At 44.6% G+C, this 20,162-nt stretch overlaps 1 protein-coding gene and 1 long non-coding RNA gene across 2 annotated transcripts in view; one reads left to right on the top strand and one right to left on the bottom strand.

Annotated features, from left to right (window-relative positions):
- LOC309525379 overlaps positions 1–8,394 on the top strand; it is a 15,829-nt gene extending 7,435 nt beyond the window's left edge. The window contains exon 3 of the long non-coding RNA XR_014216200.1: positions 7,829–8,394. This is a non-coding gene — a long non-coding RNA (uncharacterized lncRNA). The remainder of the gene's footprint in view (positions 1–7,828) is intronic.
- Positions 8,395–9,168: 774 nt separating this feature from the next.
- Positions 9,169–19,987, bottom strand: LOC309524677 (uncharacterized protein). Its single transcript, XM_082209559.1, has 4 exons — positions 19,907–19,987; positions 18,909–19,289; positions 15,687–15,873; positions 9,169–10,895 (listed from the first exon to the last, which is right to left on the bottom strand). Exons 1-4 carry the CDS (start codon positions 19,970–19,972, stop codon positions 9,172–9,174), a joined length of 2,358 nt encoding a protein of 785 aa, XP_082065685.1. The 5' UTR covers positions 19,973–19,987; the 3' UTR covers positions 9,169–9,171.
- Between the last annotated feature and the right edge of the window lie 175 nt (positions 19,988–20,162).

The raw sequence follows: 20,162 nt of genomic DNA, 5'->3' as shown, positions 1-20,162 counted from the left end.
AAGGACAACTATGAAAAATGTTGGACAGAAATTAAAAAAGATTTAGAAATATGGTCAAACTTGAGATTATCAATGTTAGGCCGAATTGCAGTAATTAAGATGAATGTATTGCCTAGAATGTTATTTTTGTTTCAAACTTTGCAAATACTTGACAAGATGGACTGTTTCAAGAGGTGGCAGAAAGATATTGCGAAATTTGTCTGGCAGGGCAAAAAGCCCAGGATAAAATATAAAATATTAACAGATGCAAAAGAAAGAGGGGGATTTGCCCTGCCGGACTTAAAATTGTACTATGAAGCAGCAGCATTCTGCTGGCTGAAAGAATGGATGCTCCTCGAGAATACAGATATCTTGGACTTAGAAGGTTTCAATAATGCATTTGGATGGCATGCATATCTATGGTATGACAAAATTAAAGTGCATAGTGCCTTTAAAAATCACATTGTAAGGAAAGCGCTGTTCAATGTTTGGATGAGATATAAAGACTTGCTGGAAAATAAAACCCCTAGATGGTTGTCACCTTTAGAGGCGAAGGCCCACAAGAAACTCAATATGGAGGTCGGATGGCCAAAGTATTGTGAGATTCTAGAACAAGATGGAGAGAGACTGAAATTAAAGAGCCATGAAAAACTAAAACCCAAAGTACAAGATTGGCTCCACTATTACCAAATAACGGAGGTTTTTAAACAAGACAGGAAAATTGGCTTCCAGGTGGAAAAATCAAAACTTGAGACAGAATTGTTAGAACCCAATATTAAGAATTTGTCAAGAATGTATAACTTGCTGTTAAAATGGAATACACAAGATGAAGTAGTTAAATCAGCCATGATTAAATGGGCACAGGACATCGGTCATAATATAATGTCAGCTGACTGGGAAAGGTTGTGGAACACCGGAATTAAATTTACGGCATGTAGTGCCTTAAAGGAAAATGTCATGAAAATGGTTTACAGGTGGTACATGACCCCAGTCAAGCTGGCAAAAATTTATCATTTGCCTGACAATAAATGTTGGAAATGTAAAGAAACTGAAGGTACTTTTTATCATCTTTGGTGGACGTGCCCGAAGATTAAGGTCTTCTGGGAGATGATATATAATGAAATGAAAAAGGTATTTAAATATACCTTTCTTAAGAAACCAGAGGCCTTTCTCTTGGGCATTGTCGGCCAATCGGTGTTAAAAAAAGATAGAACTTTCTTTATGTATGCAACAACAGCAGCAAGAATATTGATAGCAAAGTATTGGAAGACACAAGATCTACCCACCGTGGAAGAATGGCAGATGAAAGTGATTGACTACATGACTTTGGCCGAAATGACGAGCAGAATTCGAGACCAGGGAAAGGAGACTGCGGAAGAAGATTGGAAGAAATTCAAGATTTATCTTAAGGACCACTATAAACTTGAGGAAGTTTAGAATGTCGAGATTCGATAGAGACAAAGGGTTGCAGTAATACAAGATTAGAATAAGAAAGGACTATAATAAATTAGAGTTGGAAAAAATATCTATAAGTTGCTATAAAATTTGGACATGAGGATGCAGAAAGGGGAGGTATGGGGAAGTCCGAGGAAAGAAGTTTATGAAATGACATTATGAAACCACACTTCTTTGTTTGTTTGTTTGCTTTTTTGTGTTTGTTTGTTATAAAAACTTTTGTAAAACTAATAAAAAAATATTATAAAAAAAAAAGAAACTATACGTGTATGTTTGTCTTTTTAAGTGTTTGTTTGTTATTTAAAAACTTTGTAAAACCAATAAAAATTTTATAAAAAAAAAAAAAGAGAATTCCTGGAGAACAGGCGAAGTCCCGGCAGACTGGAGGAGGGCAAATGTTGTCCCTATTTTCAAAAAGGGGGAAAGAGAGGACCCAAATAATTACCGCCCAGTCAGTCTGACATCAATAGCAGGGAAGATTCTGGAGCAGATCATTAAGCAAACAGTCTGGGAGCACCTAGAAAGGAATGCTGTGATCACCCATAGTCAGCATGGATTTCTGAAAAATAAGTCATGTCAGACTAACCTGATCTCGTTTTTTGACAGAATTACAAGCCTGGTAGATGAAGGGAACGCAGTGGATGTAGCCTACCTTGATTTCAGCAAGGCATTTGACAAGGTGCCCCATGATATTCTTGTAAAGAAGCTGGTAAAATGCGGTCTTGACTCTGCTACCACTCAGTGGATTTGTAACTGGCTGACTGACCGAACCCAAAGGGTGCTCATCAATGGTTCCTCTTCATCCTGGAGAAGAGTGACTAGTGGGGTGCCACAGGGTTCTGTCTTGGGCCCGGTCTTATTCAACATCTTTATCAACGACTTGGATGATGGACTCAAGGGCATCCTGATCAAATTTGCAGATGACACCAAACTGGGAGGGGTGGCTAACACCCCAGAGGACAGGATCACACTTCAAAACGACCTTGACAGATTAGAGAACTGGGCCAAAACAAACAAGATGAATTTTAACAGGGAGAAATGTAAAGTATTGCACTTGGGCAAAAAAAATGAGAGGCACAAATACAAGATGGGTGACACCTGGCTTGAGAGCAGTACATGTGAAAAGGATCTAGGAGTCTTGGTTGACCACAAACTTGACATGAGCCAACAGTGTGACGCGGCAGCTAAAAAAGCCAATGCAATTCTGGGATGCATCAATAGGAGTATAGCATCTAGATCAAGGGAAGTAATAGTGCCACTGTATTCTGCTCTGGTCAGACCTCACCTGGAGTACTGTGTCCAGTTCTGGGCACCACAGTTCAAGAAGGACACTGACAAACTGGAACGTGTCCAGAGGAGGGCAACCAAAATGGTCAAAGGTCTGGAAACGATGCCTTATGAGGAACGGCTAAGGGAGCTGGGCATGTTTAGCCTGGAGAAGAGGAGGTTAAGGGGTGATATGATAGCCATGTTCAAATATATAAAAGGATGTCACATAGAGGAGGGAGAAAGGTTGTTTTCTGCTGCTCCAGAGAAGCGGACATGGAGCAATGGATCCAAACTACAAGAAAGAAGATTCCACCTAAACATTAGGAAGAACTTCCTGACAGTAAGAGCTGTTTGACAGTGGAATTTGCTGCCAAGGAGTGTGGTGGAGTCTCCTACTTTGGAGGTCTTTAAGCAGAGGCTTGACAACCATATGTCAGGAGTGCTCTGATGGTGTTTCCTGCTTGGCAGGGGGTTGGACTTGATGGCCCTTGTGGTCTCTTCCAACTCTATGATTCTATGATTCTATCTGAAGTGAAACAGAGGAAGATCATTATATAATAATAATAATTTATTATTTATACCCCGCCCATCTGGCTGAGTTTCCCCAGCCACTCTGGGCAGCTTCCAATCAAGTGTTAAAAACAGTACAGCATTAAATATTAAAAACTTCCCTAAACAGGGCTGCCTTCAGATGTCTTTTAAAGATAGGATAGCTGCTTATTTCCTTCACATCTGAAGGGAGGGTGTTGGCTTCCTAACTATAAGCTACTCTGTTTGGATATCATAAAAAGTTACAGACAGACAGACTTTAATGTTGTATACAGTGTAAGGTTGGGGAATTGAGAGGTGGGGAGAGCAAGCAGGGGGGAGGGGTAGTACACTTTCATTATTTTACAAAGTTCATATGCAAGGTGTTTGTGTCAGTGTGACATGGGTAGCTTCTCTTCCTTTTCATTTATTAGTTTTCATTGGCAGTGAGAAAGATCGGGGGGCCCCAGGGCATAGTTCGTTGCCATCAGTTGACTGCAGTAAAGATGGTGGAGGCTGAACCATTTTGAGGAAGAGATTGTTGTAATTCTTGGTTTGGTCCTTCAAGTAAAGGTAAAGGTGAAGGGACCCCTGACCATTAGACCCAGTTGTAGACAACTCTGGGGTTGCGGCGCTCATCTCGCTTTACTGACCGAGGGAGCCGGCGTACAGCTTCCGGTTCATGTGGCCAGCATGACTAAGCTACTTCTGGTGAAGCAGAGCAGCACACAGAAACGCCGTTTACCTTCCCGCCGGAGCGGTACCTATTTATCTACTCCTGCAGGTTGGCAGGAGCAGGGACCGAGCAACGGGACCGTTGTGGGGATTCAAACCACGACCTTCTGATCGGCAAGCCCTAGGCTCTGTGGTTTAACAAACAGCACCACCCGCGTCCCTTCAAGTACTTGTTGAAGTACTAGTTGAAGTACCCTTCAAGTACTTGCTGTTAAAGTTGTTCCATGGAATTCCTGATCTGGACCTTGTGTGGAAATGAATTCTCTCCATCACAAAAATAAGTTCTGAAGCTTTCCTGCAGAACAGTCTTAAACAGTCTAACAATAAGATAAGCATGATAAAGTAGCACGTTGCAAACAATGTTCAGTCCTTTATGTAATTTAGTCAGCTTTCCTCTCTCTGGTCACAAAGGGAGATCCTAAGCTTCTTCAACATTGCATGACTTATTTGCAACTGCTGCTGCTGCTTCTCCTAGCCATCTCCAGCAAGAACCCACTGGCTTCTCAAGTTTAAGCTTCCTTCCGTGAGAGCTCTGCAGCTTATGCCTCCAGCGATGAATTATGAGGAAAGATCCAGCCTCCTCTGATGCTTTTGTCAGAGTGGAACCTCTTGCCTAAGTCTAAGAGAAACTTCCCTTTATAGTATTTTTATTACAATGCATTCAAGCACAGCATTATATGTACATTAAACTTATAGCACTTGTTCCTTTCCAAGTAACAATGACACTTACAAACAGGTTGTCACTTTCTTTTATTATGTCTGCTTTGTATGCCAGAATGTTATCTCTCTTTTCCCTCAAATGCTCCAGGCGACCACAGATGAGTGTCTAAAGAGAAACCAAAAGTTGGGAGGGGGGGTGAAGCCTTGAATATCAGGTTGCCTCTTAGTCCCTGCCATTAGATTTGTATTTGGAAAGTGTTGTAGGAGTTTTAAGGTTTTTTAGCTGTATATTTAAAAAACAAGGATCTTGTGAGATGTTTCATTATTTTGTTATTCCGACATTGCATTGCACAGGAGCACCTTTGCACAGCTGTTTGATTTTTTTTGTGAAAAAAGAATAAGAATGCATTCCAAAGGGTTTCTTTAGAAGCAGAACAAGTATTTTATTTTATTTTTTATAACAGAGGAAAAGATGCCCAATTCTTAGTGCTCATCCTGGCTTTAAGATTAGCAGCCACACCCTCACAAAAAGCTATGAAAGGATTTTGTTAGCAAGATTCAAGGTGAATTCCTGCCTTATTTTTCAGGGCTGCTTCTTCCCTGAAAACCAAAATTTTAAAAGATGATGCTGTAAGGTGCTACACTCAATATGCCAGCAACTTTGGAAAACTCAGCAGTGGCCAGAGGATTGGAGGTCAGTCTACATCCCAATCCCAAAGAAGGGCAGTGCCAAAGAATGTTCCAACTACCGCACAATTGCACTCATTTCACACGCTTGCAAGGTTATGCTTAAAATTCTACAAGGCAGGCTTAAGCAGTATGTGGATTGAGAACTCCCAGAAGTGCAAGCTGGATTTCGAAGGGGCAGAGGAACCAGAGACCAAATTGCAAACATGCGCTGCATTTTGGAGAAAGCTAGAGTTCATGAAAAACATCTACTTCTGCTTCATTGACTATGCAAAAGCCTTTGACTGTGTCAACCACAGCAAACTATGGCAAGTTTTTAAAGAAATGGGAGTGCCCGATCATGTGAGGAGAATCAGAACTTATAGGGTTAAACAGTTCTGTGTGACGTCTCACATTCTGAGGCGTGGTTATGTTCACATACGGGAATCTTTCTTTGTGTGTGATTTACTTTCGTTTTTGGCTGAGAGGCGAGAAGGATGCCTGCTCTCTCGCCGGGACTGATTTATGATGTTTTTCTAGTCATTAAAGACTGTTAGAGATTAGCAAGAAGCCTGCGCACAGCCTGATTTATTATCCAAGGCAACACTTTCTGCCGCTGCGGATCTCTGCTAAGAGCTGTGAAGAGAGCTCAAGCTTTTTTTATCGGCACAGGCGTCCATCGGCCCAGGGGAAGTGTTGCCGGGCGCCATCATATCTCAGCAGATCACCTCATCTGTCTTTTCTGTGTTACGGAAAAATCTAGGTGTGAGGCTGCTCAGTCACCCAGCCCGTCGGGCAGAGACTGTGGGTCCCTTGTGGAATAAAGGAAGGAGTCCAGCCATCAACTGGAGCAAATAGCTGTAGACCAAAGTTTATTTCGCAACAGGTTGAAAGAGGAATTTTGAACCCCGAGCATGGGGTGACAAAGACTTTTAAAACTTCCCCACCATATCCCAGAATACAGTTTGTAGAGCATCACTGCTATATGATTGTTACATCACTGACATGTCACAAAAGGGATGGGGTAGACAGGGGTTACACTAGTTTAACCTTGGCAAACATGTCCAGACAAGCCCTTGGTACAAGATTAGCATAAGTAGACATGTCAGGGCAAGACTCAGGTATACGATTAGCATAGGCAAACACCTCTGAAGTCCCATCACCCAAAGTACAATAGAACTTCCTTTGCATGTCTGGCCCCTTGGCAAGTTTGGTGATGGGATTAAGCTTTCCTTGGCCCAGCTCAGCAATTCTCACCCCTGGACACTTCCTGGAGTCCTTTTTCAAGGGGAAAATATCTTTGGAATGGAGGAAACTCTCAAAGGAGTTGATTTTATATTATTTTTAAAGCTAGGTAACTTCCCTGAGCTGTCACGTTGAAAGGATACATTCAGGCATAATTTTTGTAACATTTAACAGTCTAGCAATATGTTGTTTCCGTAACATGAGAAATCTCCGTAACATGAGAAATCTCCCATAATTTCCATAACATAAGAAATCTCTATGTGGGACAAGAAGCTACAGTTAGAACTGGATATGGAACAACTGATTGGTTCAAAATTGGGAAAAAGTATGACAAGGCTGTATACTGTTTCCCCGCTTATTTAACTTATATTCGGAATTCAACATGAGAAAGGCTGGAGTGGATGAATCCCAAACTGGAATTAAGATTGCCGGAAGAAATATCAACAACCTCAGATATGAGGATGACACAACCTTGATGGCAGAAAGTGAGGAGGAATTAGAGAACCTTTCAATGAGGGTGAAAGAGGAGAGCGCAAAATATGGTCTAAAGCTCAACATCAAAAAAAACGAAGATCTTGGCCACTGGTCCCATCACCTCCTGGCAAATAGAAGGGGAAGAAATGGAGGCAGTGAGAGATTTTACTTTCTGGGGCTCCATGATCACTGCAGATGGTGACAGCAGTCACAAAATTAAAAGACTCCTGTTTCTTGGGAGAAAAGCAAGGACAAACCTAGACAGCATCCTAAAAAGCAAAGACATCACCTTGCCAACAAAGGTCCGTATAGTTAAAGCTATGGTTTTCCCAGTAGTGATGTCTGTAAGTGAGAGCTGGACCAGAAAGAAGGCTGATCGCCGAAGAATTGATACTTTTGAATTATGGTGCTGGAGGAGACTCTTTAGAGTCCCATGGACTGCAAAAAGATCAAACCTCTCCATTCTGAAGGAAATCAGCCCTGAGTGCTCACTGGAAGGACAGATCCTGAAGCTGAGGCTCCAATACTTTGGCCACCTCATGAGAAGACTCGACTCCCTGGAAAAGACCCTGATGTTGGGAAAGATGGAGGGAACAAGGAGAAGGGGACGACAGAGGACAAGATGGTTGGACAGTGTTCTCGAAGCTACCAGCATGAGTTTGACCAAGCTGTGGGTGGCAGTGGAAGAGAGGAGTGCCTGGCATGCTCTAGTCCATGGGGTCACGAAGAGTCAGACAACTAAATAACTAAACAACAACAATCTTGCCAAATGAACCTTATATTGGCCCGTTTGACAAGACCAGCTGCCATGTTTGAGTTGTTTTTTTTGGGGGGGGAGGCTTAAGCATCATTTTGGGAGGCAGCAAATGGTCACATTTAAGAACTGTGGAATCGGTTATCTGTCACATGAGAAACAAGGCCTGATTCCCGCCACCGCCCCTTAATCCTCTCCAGCTATTTGCTGATCCATCAACCTTGATGGAGCTAAAAATATTCCCAGTTCCCCAAATTCCTGTCAAAACTGTCCCAAGGTGGTGTCAACCATAAATTTTCCCTACTATTTTGAACACATCTGGCAAATTGATTCAAATCAACATTCATGAGCATGGAATAAAAAATGTTGTTGCTCCCCTAAGTTTCCCTGGTTGTCCACTTCCAATCTCAGCTCTTGGCAGACTGTTTCTGAACTGGGAGGCATTGGCTGGTTCCTGTCACCTGACAGCTGGAGGTTTCCAGAGAGAGAGCACAGAGTGCTGAGGAACCAGATGTTGATACTTCAGCTAGAGTTCAACAACACAGGTGCTTGCTATATGCAACTTGGAGACAAAGAATCCTTTATTTTCAGTCAGATTCAGAACTATTTCCTGTCTTCTTACCTATGAATTACATTTATGTTCCACACTTACCTCATCAAGCCCACCACAGGATATAGTGCTTTCACGCACACAGCAACCCTGCGAGGGAGGTTTCGCATAAAGATGGTGACCAGCTTTAAGTCGCCCAATCAGCTTCACGACTGAGGAGGGATTTGAATTGTCCCCGGCATTTGTGGACCTAGATCCTTGGACTCCAGCTCCCATGAGCCCCAGCCAGCGTGGCCAGCGGCTAAAGAAGACGTGAGTTGCAATTTGACATCATCTGGAGGGGCCACAGGTTACCCAACAGGTCCGTTTTCAGAGCCTTGACCTTCTCCTGGCACAGCTGCCCTTGGAACTCCTCGTACTGGATGTGCTTCGTCCTGCAGTGTGTCTGCAGGTGGGCCTTCTTCAGGACGGAGAGGGCCTCACCACAAATGAGGCTCAGCTCCACAAAGAAATAGTCATGGGTCCATTTCTTATTAAAAATGCTGCACTCCAAATCTATCTTCCTCTTCTTGTGGAAACATTGATTGTGTTCAGAAACAGACAATTAGGCAGACGAAGCTGTTCCAATAAGGGAGTCCTATACTGCTCTTTGAGCCATTGAAGCTTCTGAGCTCTTTTCAAAGGCAGCCCCAGGTAGAGTTTGTTAAAGTAACTGCTACGAAATGTGGCACAGGACTGCTTTCTTTTGACACCAAGGGGAGCTCCTCTTCTGGGGCTGAAAGCATTGGCATGGTTTGATTTTGTCAGTATTGCAAGGAAGCATAGAAGGAAAGGTAAAAAACACCTATGCAGTTTATTAAAGTATCTGTGGTTTTTGCCCTGTATGAGTTTGTTGATGTCTTCTAAGTGCTCCATATTGGCTGTAGCTCTTTCCATATTCAATACATTTAATTGATTTATCCCCCGTCTGAGTTCGCTGATGTCTTCTAAGTGTCCCACTTCGACTGAAGCTCTTTCCACAATCCACACATTCAAATGGTTTCTCCATTGTGTGAGTTTGTTGATGTCTTCTAAGTGATCCACTATCACTGTAGCTCTTTCCACATTCCATACATTTAAATGGTTTTGCCCCTGTGTGAGTTCGTTGGTGTATTCTAAGTTCTCCACTTCGACTGTAGCTCTTTCCACATTCAATACATTTAAATGGTTTCACCCCTGTGTGAGTTCGTTCATGTCTTCTAAGTGTCCCACTTCGACTGAAGCTCTTTCCACAATCCACACATTCAAATGGTTTCTCCCCTGTGTGAGTTCGCTGATGTATTCTAAGTGCTCCACTTTCATGGAAGCTCTTTCCACACTGCATACATTTAAATGGTTTCTCCCCTGTGTGAGTTCGTTGGTGTATTCTAAGTGATCCACTATCCCTGTAGCTCTTTCCACATTCCATACATTTAAATGGTTTTTCCCCTGTGTGAGTTCGTTGGTGTCTTCTAAGTGCTCCACTTCGACTGTAGCTTTTTCCACAATCCACACATTCAAATGGTTTCTCCCCTGTGTGAGTTCGCTGATGTATTCTAAGTGCTCCACTTCCATGGAAGCTCTTTCCACACTGCATACATTTAAATGGTTTCTCCCCTGTGTGAGTTCGTTGGTGTATTCTAAGTGATCCACTATCCCTGTAGCTCTTTCCACATTCCATACATTTAAATGGTTTCTCCCCTGTGTGAGTTCGTTGGTGTCTTCTAAGATGTCCACTATCACTGAAGCTCTTTCCACATTCAATACATTTAAATGGTTTCTCTCCCGTGTGAGTACGTTGGTGTATTCTAAGTGATCCACTATCATTGAAGCTCTTACCGCACTCCATACATTTAAATGGTTTCTCACCTGTGTGAATTCGTTGGTGTATTCTAAGTGCTCCACTTTCACTGAAGCTCTTTCCACATTCAATACATTTCAATGGTTTATCCTCCGTGTGTATTTGTAGATGACTTCTAAGGGTTCCACTTCGACTGAAGCCCTTACCGCACTCCATACATTTAAATGGTCTCTCCCCTGTGTGAGTTCGTTGGTGTATTCTAAGTGATCCACTATCCCTGTAGCTCTTTCCACATTCCATACATTTAAATGGTTTTTCCCCTGTGTGAGTTCGTTGGTGTATTCTAAGTTCTCCACTTCGACTATAGCTTTTTCCACATTCAAAACATTTAAATGGTTTCTCCCCTGTGTGAGTTCGCTGATGTATTCGAAGTTTCCCAGTGGTACTGAAGCTCTTTTCACATTCAATACATTCAAATGGTTTCTCCCCTGTGTGAGTACGTTGGTGTATTCTAAGATGTCCACTTCCACTGAAGCTCTTACCGCACTCCATACATTTAAATGGTTTCTCACCCGTGTGAGTTCGTTGATGTATTCTAAGTGCTTGACTATGACTAAAGTTCGTCCCACACTTCATACATTCAAATAGTTTCTCTCCTTTGTGAGTTTGTTGTTGTATCCTCAGTTTCTTTGTTCTTCCCAATGAATTCACCTGTGACTCCATAGAATTCTGACTTTCATCTTCCTCACCTGTTTGGGAGTCTGGGAGGAAAGAGAATCCTGTTAGACTTTCAAGAAAGACAAAAAAGGAACTGAACACATGTCAATCCCAATCTGCACCTTCTCTCATTTTAACACCTTCATTCTCCACTGTCCTCTCTAGGTTCCAATTTTTTTACATAAGCTGATGAGATAGTGGCAAGAGCAACACATGATCACTCCATTCAAACTTAATAAAGCAGCATCATTTTATAATATAGATCTATGGTGGAATTAGCTTATTAGACACATCTCTGTATTTTTCTTTCTGAATTGAAGAAATGACCTCAGGCTCAAGTAACAGTGTCTCCTTTGTGAAATAAGTAAAACTTAAGTGCTGCATGTCACTGTAGAAATATATTGGAACCTAAGAAGAGCCTTCTGCATCAGGCAAAGGCCCACCTAGTCCAGCATCCTCTTCTCACAGAGGCCAACCAGATGCCTGTGGGAAACCGGCAAGCAGGACTGGAGCACAAGAGTCTTCCCTGCCTTCCTGTGCTTTCCAGAAACTAGTATCAAGAAGCATTATTGCCTAGGACCGCGAGGGCAGAGCAGAGACGTCAGTCTTATCCTTTTCTTCAAGCTATCCATATTGCTGGCTGTCACTGTCTCCTGTAGGATGGAAGTCCATAGATGAACTATGCTTCTGTTTATTCATCTTTTGCAGCCCTTAAAGGCAGATAAATGTATTATGGCCTAAGCTTTTGTGGGCTGCAGTCTGACAAAGTGGAATTTTGAGCAGGATACGTGATGCCACAGGGACGTGGGGACAGGTGAGGCTGCTGATCCCTTATTTTCAAATCTGAAAGTTGACAGCTGTGAACCAGCATGTTTAGATCTTCCATTCCCAGTGCTGGGGTGGGGAAAAATAAGAGCACAAGAAGAACATGCTGAATTAGCAATGAGATCCATGAAAAAAGACCCTTCTGATTGTTCTTTAGAAACCCTCTTTAAAGAGCAGCCAGTGGGATCATTTATCTCTAGATCAGGACTCCTATCCCATCTCAGCACTGTGCTGATTCCTGCTGAGATTGGAGTTAAAGGATCTCTCTAAGGGAACTTTAAGGGACGCGGGTGGCGCTGTGGTCTAAACCACAGAGCCACGGCTTGCCGATCAGAAGGTTGGCGGTTCGAATCCCCGTGACAGGGTGAGCTCCCGTTGCTCGGTCCCTGCTCCTGCCAACCTAGCAGTTTGAAAGCATGTCAAAGTGCAAGTAGATAAATAGGTACCGCTCCGGCGGGAAAGTAAACAGTGTTTCTGTGCGCTGCTCTGGTTCACCAGAAGTGGCTTAGTCATGCTGGCCACATGACCCGGAAGCTGTACGCCGGCCCCCTCGGCCAGTAAAGCGAGATGAGTGCCGCAACCCCAGAGTCAGTCACGACTCGACCTAATGGTCAGGGGTCCCTTTACCTTTACCTGGTGCCACTATAAACCTCTGAGTCTCTTTGTTGGCTTTGTGTACTTATTTTGAAATTTGTACCAAGGTTGTACCACAGTATCTCCATAGAAGCTTAAAGGTAAAGGTAAAGGTACCTCTGCCCGTACGGACCAGTCGTGTCCGACTCTAGGGTTGTGCGCCCATCTCACTTAAGAGGCCGGGGGCCAGCGCTGTCCAGAGACACTTCTGGGTCACGTGGCCAGCGTGACAAAGCTGCTCTGGTGAGTTTGAAAGCATGTCAAAGTGCAAGTAGATAAATAGGTACCGCTCCGGCGGGAAAGTAAACAGTGTTTCTGTGCGCTGCTCTGGTTCACCAGAAGTGGCTTAGTCATGCTGGCCACATGACCCGGAAGCTGTACGCCGGCCCCCTCGGCCAGTAAAGCGAGATGAGTGCCGCAACCCCAGAGTCAGTCACGACTCGACCTAATGGTCAGGGGTCCCTTTACCTTTACCTGGTGCCACTATAAACCTCTGAGTCTCTTTGTTGGCTTTGTGTACTTATTTTGAAATTTGTACCAAGGTTGTACCACAGTATCTCCATAGAAGCTTAAAGGTAAAGGTAAAGGTACCTCTGCCCGTACGGACCAGTCGTGTCCGACTCTAGGGTTGTGCGCCCATCTCACTTAAGAGGCCGGGGGCCAGCGCTGTCCAGAGACACTTCTGGGTCACGTGGCCAGCGTGACAAAGCTGCTCTGGTGAGCCGGCACCAGCGCAGCACACAGAAACGTCGTTTACCTTCCCGCTATAAAGCGGTACCTATTTATCTACTTGCACTTAGGGGAGCTTTCGAACTGCTAGGTGGACAGGAGCTGGGACCGAAAGACGGGAGCTCACCCCGCCGCAGGGATTCGAACCGCCGACCATGCGATCGGCAAGCCCTAGGCGCTGAGGTTTTACCCACAGCGCCACCCGCGTCCCACCCATAGAAGCTTAGGGACGGACAAAATTACAGGGGTGCTATAAATTATTATCCCACTCACTCACTCTCACAAACAATCCCGGTATGTAAGATTGGCAAGTTTACAAAATTTGCTTCTAATACCAGATGCTCTTGGACTTTATATGTCCAATCCCTTTTTTTTTTTTAATAAAGATTTTTATTGGGTTTTCACATTTTATACAGATAACAACAAAACACAAAAACAGACAGACAGAAAAAACAACAAACATGTATAATTTCCGAAAAAACTTATTTTCTAACCCTGGTCGTTGACTTCCCCCCACCCCCTCCCTTGCATCCCTATTCCCAAATTTATATCAGCAAATTGGCATTTCCTTATCCATCTTAATATTAGTCCTTTTATAGAGAAAAACAAAATTAAATTTTTTCTAAGTTGGACCTCAGTTCCCTTCCGTCGATTTCCCATTTTGTCTTAAATGATAATCTTATTAACTAAACCCCCTGGTCTTGAGTGTTGTTAAAACTAGATCCTTCCCTCCCTCCCATCCCCGATTTGCGTCCCTTCCCTAAACATGTCCAAAATAACAGTTCGTAGCCTGGGTTCCTCACGTCCGAGGCTCTCAATTCTCTTTCAGTCCCTCTCCGCCGGTCTTGTTGGTAATCCTTTATGTCGGTCATCAAATCTCGAAAGAATTCTTTCACAATAAGTCCATAGTCTCTTCCCATATTTGAAAACAGCTGCTGAAGAATTTCCACAAGGCATGAATCTTGAAGATAATCAAAGTCAGAGTCTATGTGGAGGCCCCAATTATATTTCTTTATTTTAAATTCCTTGATTTCATAATCTCCCAGGGCCTCCACTTTCGTCTTCTGCATCTTTCGTAGATTTGTAGTAGATTTAATCCAATAGTCTCCTTGCTTATATTCCGCAGGTGTCAGCTTCTGGTTAGTGTTTTCCCACTTCACTTCCTCTCTTTCTTGTTTTGTCTTCTCCTCTTCTCTAGTTATCATTTCTGGTTCAGCTGTGGATTCTTTCTCAGTCAGGTCCTCGTTACATTCAGCAGAACTACTTGTTTCAGAAGTCAAGGTCATCAATTGTTCACTCATAGCCGTAGTCTGCTCTTGTAAGATTCCCACCAAATAGAACATCCTTTCGATTTCCCCCAGTATCTTTCCATCCACAGCCATTGTAATTCCACAGAATTCCCCCTAGAGGGAATCTGGTTACTTAATGTTCTTTTCTCCAACAGTCCTCTAACTTGTTATTGTTTCTTTATTTCCAACAATTTTAGTTCAATTGTAACTCCTTTTAATCCAGAGGAAACTTAAGTATCGATTTTTCCACTGTTAACAGTCCGTTTGACAGCTTTGACAGCTGTCAAACTCTGCACCTCTTAGACAAGCTCCAAAACAGGACGCTCCCGGGCCCGGGGGGGAGGGTTGTTTACAGCAGAACAAACAACTTCCAACACTCCACTCTCCTGCTCAAAATTACTTTTCCAAATCTTAGAAGTTACTGTCTTTTTAAACTCACCCTTTACAGGGTAGGCACTCCAGCTTAGATCTTTTATCGTTGCTCTGGATCGTCTGCAAGGGGGGGGGTGCGGACTTCCTTTTAGCACACACCCCGATCGTCTCAAATTCAAAAGGTAAAATTCTTAAAGTCCAATTCCAGTTTACTCACGGGTTCTTCTTTTCAATCCAAATTTCAAGGAAGGAAGTCAGCGCTCTCCAGTCATGGCTCGCGGCTTCACTCAGCGGCAGTAGCGATCGACTCTCGGCACCGCGCCGTCCCCCGTATCCCCTCCGCAGCCTTTAAAAAGGCTCTTTGCGAATCAGGGGGGGCGCTTAAGGTACCCACCGAGTCTTCAGTCCGCAGGCTTCCGCGCCTGCGGTTTTTAAGGGTCCCCGTGTCGCCGGCACGGCAAAGACCCATCCACCGCTGAGCCGATTCCCTCCGGAGCTCGGAGGGAATCCGCCATTTCCAGATCGCGCCAACCCCGGAAGTCTTTATATGTCCAATCCTAAGTGTAGAGCCTCCAGCCACAGGAATTGTGTATCATGATAGCTGGTCCTTTGTCCCTTAAGTCCACCAAACTGGGGAGCTGCATGCATTTATTGTGTTTTGATGCTGGTGGAATGTATCACTCTGACCCTGTCTATAAAAAATAAGGGTAATAGATTAATTATAAATATTTATGGGAAGCATTTCCATTCCCCTTCACCCGTTTTTCAGGATTGGTGTGCCACATCATTATCATCAATTATTCCTGCTGGGGAAATAACATCTAAGATTTAAAAGCCTGGAGGAAGAAAAGCTGCTTTGGAGAAGGCCTCACCCCTTCCTTCTTACGTTCAGGAACCTCCTTCCATTTGTCTCCTCTCCATCTTTTCACCTTTCTCCCTCCACCATCCATCTATCCCTCTCCCCATCTCCTCTCCCCTGGAACTCACCAGATTTATCCAAGGGTCCTGGGAGGGAATGCTCAGAGGTTGTGGGGAGGGATGCGGGAGACAGCCTGACCAGGTCACCCGTCCATCTTCCTCCTTCCATCCTGGCCAGGGTTGCAGGTTCAGTCTCAGCTAGGTTTGCAGGTTCAGCTTCCTGAGGAGTGCAGAATCCAGAGCAAGTTGCAGCTTCCTGGGAGGAAGGGAAGAAGAAGCCAAGGGAGTCTGAGAGCCCCTGCAGGGATTCTCCTGCCCAAGACATTCCGCTGCCCCTGGAGAAGCCCCAATTGGGCACCCCCTTCCCAAGAGCCTCTGCCCGTTTTCAAACACTGTTGCCAACTGCTTTCACCTGCCTGTCCCACCTCCCTTCCTAAGGCTGGCATGGTACGTACATTAGCGGCCTGAGAGTAGGTCCCTTGGAATTTAAGAGTTAATCTGCAAAGAACTGCTCTGAATACATGGGTGGCCCTTGCATGGAGAAGAAGGAAGCCCCTTGCTTGCATCAGGACCCCCTGGGAGAGGCGGTGGATCCGCCCACTGCTCCCTCTGCCCTCGCTGCCTCCTCCTCTGTCCTCCTGCCCTGCAAACACCCTTTGCTCTTGTTCCTCAGGGGAGAGAGGCGGCTGGTGGAAAGAGCCTTCAAACCCATCGGTTTCCTCCTCTGCTTCCCCTCCTGTCCTTTTGGGAAACAGGAACTTTGGTCAGGAGTAAACAACCTAGATGGCAAGTTTGCAAGATAAGCACTTTAGAGCACTGCTTGCTCCTACTATGTCTGTGTCTGTGTGTGTTTGGACCTAGAGGACGACATACATGTTTACACCAAGTTATTCCTTAAAGAGGGCAATTCTTTAAAACCGAAGGCCATTTCTACAAAATGGAAGACTTCTGAAGGCAGCCTTTTACAAGGAAATTTTTGATGGTTTTTATTTTCTTGGAAGCTACCCAGATGGGCTGAGGCAACCCAGTCAGATAGGCAGGATGCAAATAATAATAATAATAATAATAATAATAATAATAATAATAATAATTGCAACCTAGCAGTTCAAAAGCACGTCAAAGTGCAAGTAGATAAATAGGTACAGCTCCGGCAGGAAGGTAAAGGGCCTTCCCATGCACTGCTCTGGTTCGCAAGAAGCGGCTTAGACATGCTGGCCACATGACCCGGAAGCTGTACGCTGGCTCCCTCGGCCAATAAATTGAGATGAGCACCGCAACCCCAGAGTCGGTCACGACTGGACCTAATGGTCAGGGGTCCCTTTACCTTTTTAAGCCTGTCCTGCTAGGCATGCTGATCAGAGACTCTGTCCAAACAACCCCTTCAAATGCAACAGGGCTTCCTATTTTTACTGCTATCAGTGGGATGAGTCAAACCACGAAGCCACTGATCAACCAGAGTTTCCTGTTTTGACCAAGCACAGTTTGAAGTTAGCTTAATATCCCAGCTTATTTCAAAGCTGGCAGCTGTAGTTTCCTGGTTTGGGCAAAATGGAAAGTTTGCTAGTTATGGCTCATAAGAAATTGCCTGGTTTCATCACAGTTCACCCTCAGGGCCGGCCCAATAATGAGGTAAGCTGGGAGAATTAGGTCAGGAGGCAGATGCAGGGAGATATGGGACCAGCACATTCCCAGCTCCCCTGTTTGTTAGCCTTGCTGTCAGTGCAGGACCACAGCTGGTAAATTTGTGCAACTACCCATTTAGAGTCCTTTTCTTTTGCCCTCTCACACTCAGGGTTGGGTGGGGGTCCTTCCTGGAGTGATGCATTCTGGTTGTGGGGACCAGGAGACTGCGGTGGCGGCTAGAGTTTTTGGTTTTAAACTTGGGTCAACTTAGGTTTTATTGTAACTTTGTTGCAGCAATGCATTAAAAGGTCAGCATGGATTTCTGAAAAATAAGTCATGTCAGACTAACCTGATCTCGTTTTTTGACAGAATTACAAGCCTGGTAGATGACGGGAACGCAGTGGATGTAGCCTACCTTGATTTCAGCAAGGCATTTGACAAGGTGCCCCATGATATTCTTGTAAAGAAGCTGGTAAAATGAGGTCCTGGCTTGAGAGCAGTACATGTGAAAAGGATCTAGGAGTCTTGGTTGACCACAAACTTGACATGAGCCAACAGTGTGACGCGGCAGCTAAAAAAGCCAATGCAATTCTGGGCTGCATCAATAGGAGTATAGCATCTAGATCAAGGGAAGTAATAGTGCCACTGTATTCTGCTCTGGTCAGACCTCACCTGGAGTACTGTGTCCAGTTCTGGGCACCACAGTTCAAGAAGGACACTGACAAACTGGAACATGTCCAGAGGAGGGCAACCAAAATGATCAAAGGCCTGGAAATGATGCCTTATGAGGAACGGCTAAGGGAGCTGGGCATGTTTAGCCTGGAGAAGAGGAGGTTAAGGGGTGATATGATAGCCATGTTCAAATATATAAAAGGATGTCACATAGAGGAGGGAGAAAGGTTGTTTTCTGTTGCTCCAGAGAAGCGGACACGGAGCAATGGATCCAAACTACAAGAAAGAAGATTCCACCTAAACATTAGGAAGAACTTCCTGACAGTAAGAGCTGTTTGACAGTGGAATTTGCTGCCAAGGAGTGTGGTGGAGTCTCCTACTTTGGAGGTCTTTAAGCAGAGGCTTGACAACCATATGTCAGGAGTGCTCTGATGGTGTTTCCTGCTTGGCAGGGGGTTGGACTTGATGGCCCTTGTGGTCTCTTCCAACTCTATGATTCTATGACTGTTCCTATTTTTAACCCGGCTTTTCAGGCTGTGATTCAGTCATCTGAACCTGGCCATTATCTTAATAGATCTTGCAACAACCTTGCAAGATGGGCCAGTCTTATTTAATGCGACTACACATGGGATTGCTGAGGCTGCAAGACGTGCCAAGATTTTTACCTCAGTGGGGAGAAAAGAGCATTTTGGAAATGGAGGCAATTTAGAGGAGGAAAACGGGGTTTGGTGGAAGGTCACCTCTTCTGACACAGCTTCTGCTCTGTTAAAATTCAGAGTCCCCTGCAGCTGTTTAAGTAAAGTAAGAATAGCAGGAGATATGATCGCAAACCTGCCATGTAAGTTTTGGTCTAGCAAGCCTTTTTAAAGTGGATTAGAGAGAAAGTGCAGGGAGGAGGAATATTCACCACCATAGCTAAACAGAACCTCCATGTCGAGAGGCAGTGGACCTGTGACCTCCAGGTGCTGGAAACCCAGGTGAGAGGAGGGCACTTACCTTTCCCAGAAGCCCCTCAGTGTCTGGGAGCAGGGTCTGGTCTGTCCCCCCTGCTCTCCCACTGGGCCACCGACTGGCATCCGCAGCTCCCCTGAAGGAGAGGACACCATCCCCGGAGTGGGGAGGACTGGGAGCCTGTGGGGTTTCCCACCCTGAACGAGGGGGCTGCATCGTCTTCAGGAAATCCTGCTTCTGGGCCTCCCAGTGCTGCTGCGGCTGCCCCTCAACTGCCTCCTGCTTAATTTGACATAAATCTGCCCGAGGCAGAAGATCCCTGATGGTCCCAACTTGGCCGGCAGGAGGTTTCTTTCCTTTGCACTCCAGTCTCTCCCTTTGAATGGGTCTCCTGAGTCTCTGCTCTTCCATTTTTACACCACCCTCCTGGAAAAGAAATAAACACAAAGTAAAATAAAACCCAGGAATAAAAACAAAAGCACATTTTTTAACCACTGGCCAGTTTTTGAAATATATTATTACTCTTTCTATTTCTGATGTTCAGGCTGTGAATAACAATCATTATGTCACCCAAATGACTCCACCCAGGGACGAGGTGAAGTTATCCAAAGACTGGGGGAAACATCAAGGTTTATGGAAGTACAAATAATATTGGGGGGGGGGCGGGAACCAAGGCAGAGGGAGGGAAATCCAAAAGTCCTCTCAGTGAGAGGACTGAGCCTGTTAAGTGGACAGGGAATGCTGATCCTGGCTGCTTTGTATATGATTAAGGCTGCAACAGACCCACCTAACATTTAAAGTACATGACTTCACCCAAGAAATCCTGCGAGCTGCAGTTTGTTAAGGGTGTTGAGAACTGTAGCAATAAACTACAAGTCCTGTGGTTCTCTGGGGGAAGCCACGTGCTTTAAATGTATTGTATCCGCACAGCCTAAGAAACAAACTGACAAAATGAATATTGACCAAAAAATCAAGCAACCCACTCCAAAATATTTTATATTTGATGGTCACAAACTCTCTTGACTGAAGACATTCTAACTTACAGTCCATTGGCTGCATATGGCTTGCCAAACCTCAGGGTGTGTCCTGCTAGTCCCTGCTGTTTTCATCTCCTGATCTAATCATAGGATGAAGATCTCTGTCTGTCCTGGAGAGAAAGATGCCTAAAGGGCCCTTGGAGAGATCTTTTCAACTCCAATTTCACCACAAAGCAGCACAGTGCTGAAATGGGGTAAAAGCCCTGCTCTGGAAATAAATGATCCCTCTGGCTGCTCTTTAAAGAGGATTTCTAAAGAACAA

This window comes from Podarcis vaucheri, assembly GCF_965113315.1.
Source record: "Podarcis vaucheri genome assembly, chromosome: 2".
Taxonomy (NCBI): domain Eukaryota; kingdom Metazoa; phylum Chordata; class Lepidosauria; order Squamata; family Lacertidae; genus Podarcis; species Podarcis vaucheri.
Note: the sequence above shows the minus strand (reverse complement) of the source record. Positions and strands in the feature narration are given on the sequence as shown.

Coding starts and splice junctions, on each gene's coding strand:
- LOC309524677 (XM_082209559.1), bottom strand. CDS start 19,972: ATGAAAACAGCAGGGACTAGCAGGACACACCCTGAGGTTTGGCAAGCC. Junction 19,290..19,906: donor CCATATGCAGCCAATGGACT/GTAAGTTAGAAT, acceptor TTTCTTTTCCAG/GAGGGTGGTGTAAAAATGGA. Junction 10,896..15,686: donor AGGACCCTTGGATAAATCTG/GTGAGTTCCAGG, acceptor CTTTCCTCCCAG/ACTCCCAAACAGGTGAGGAA.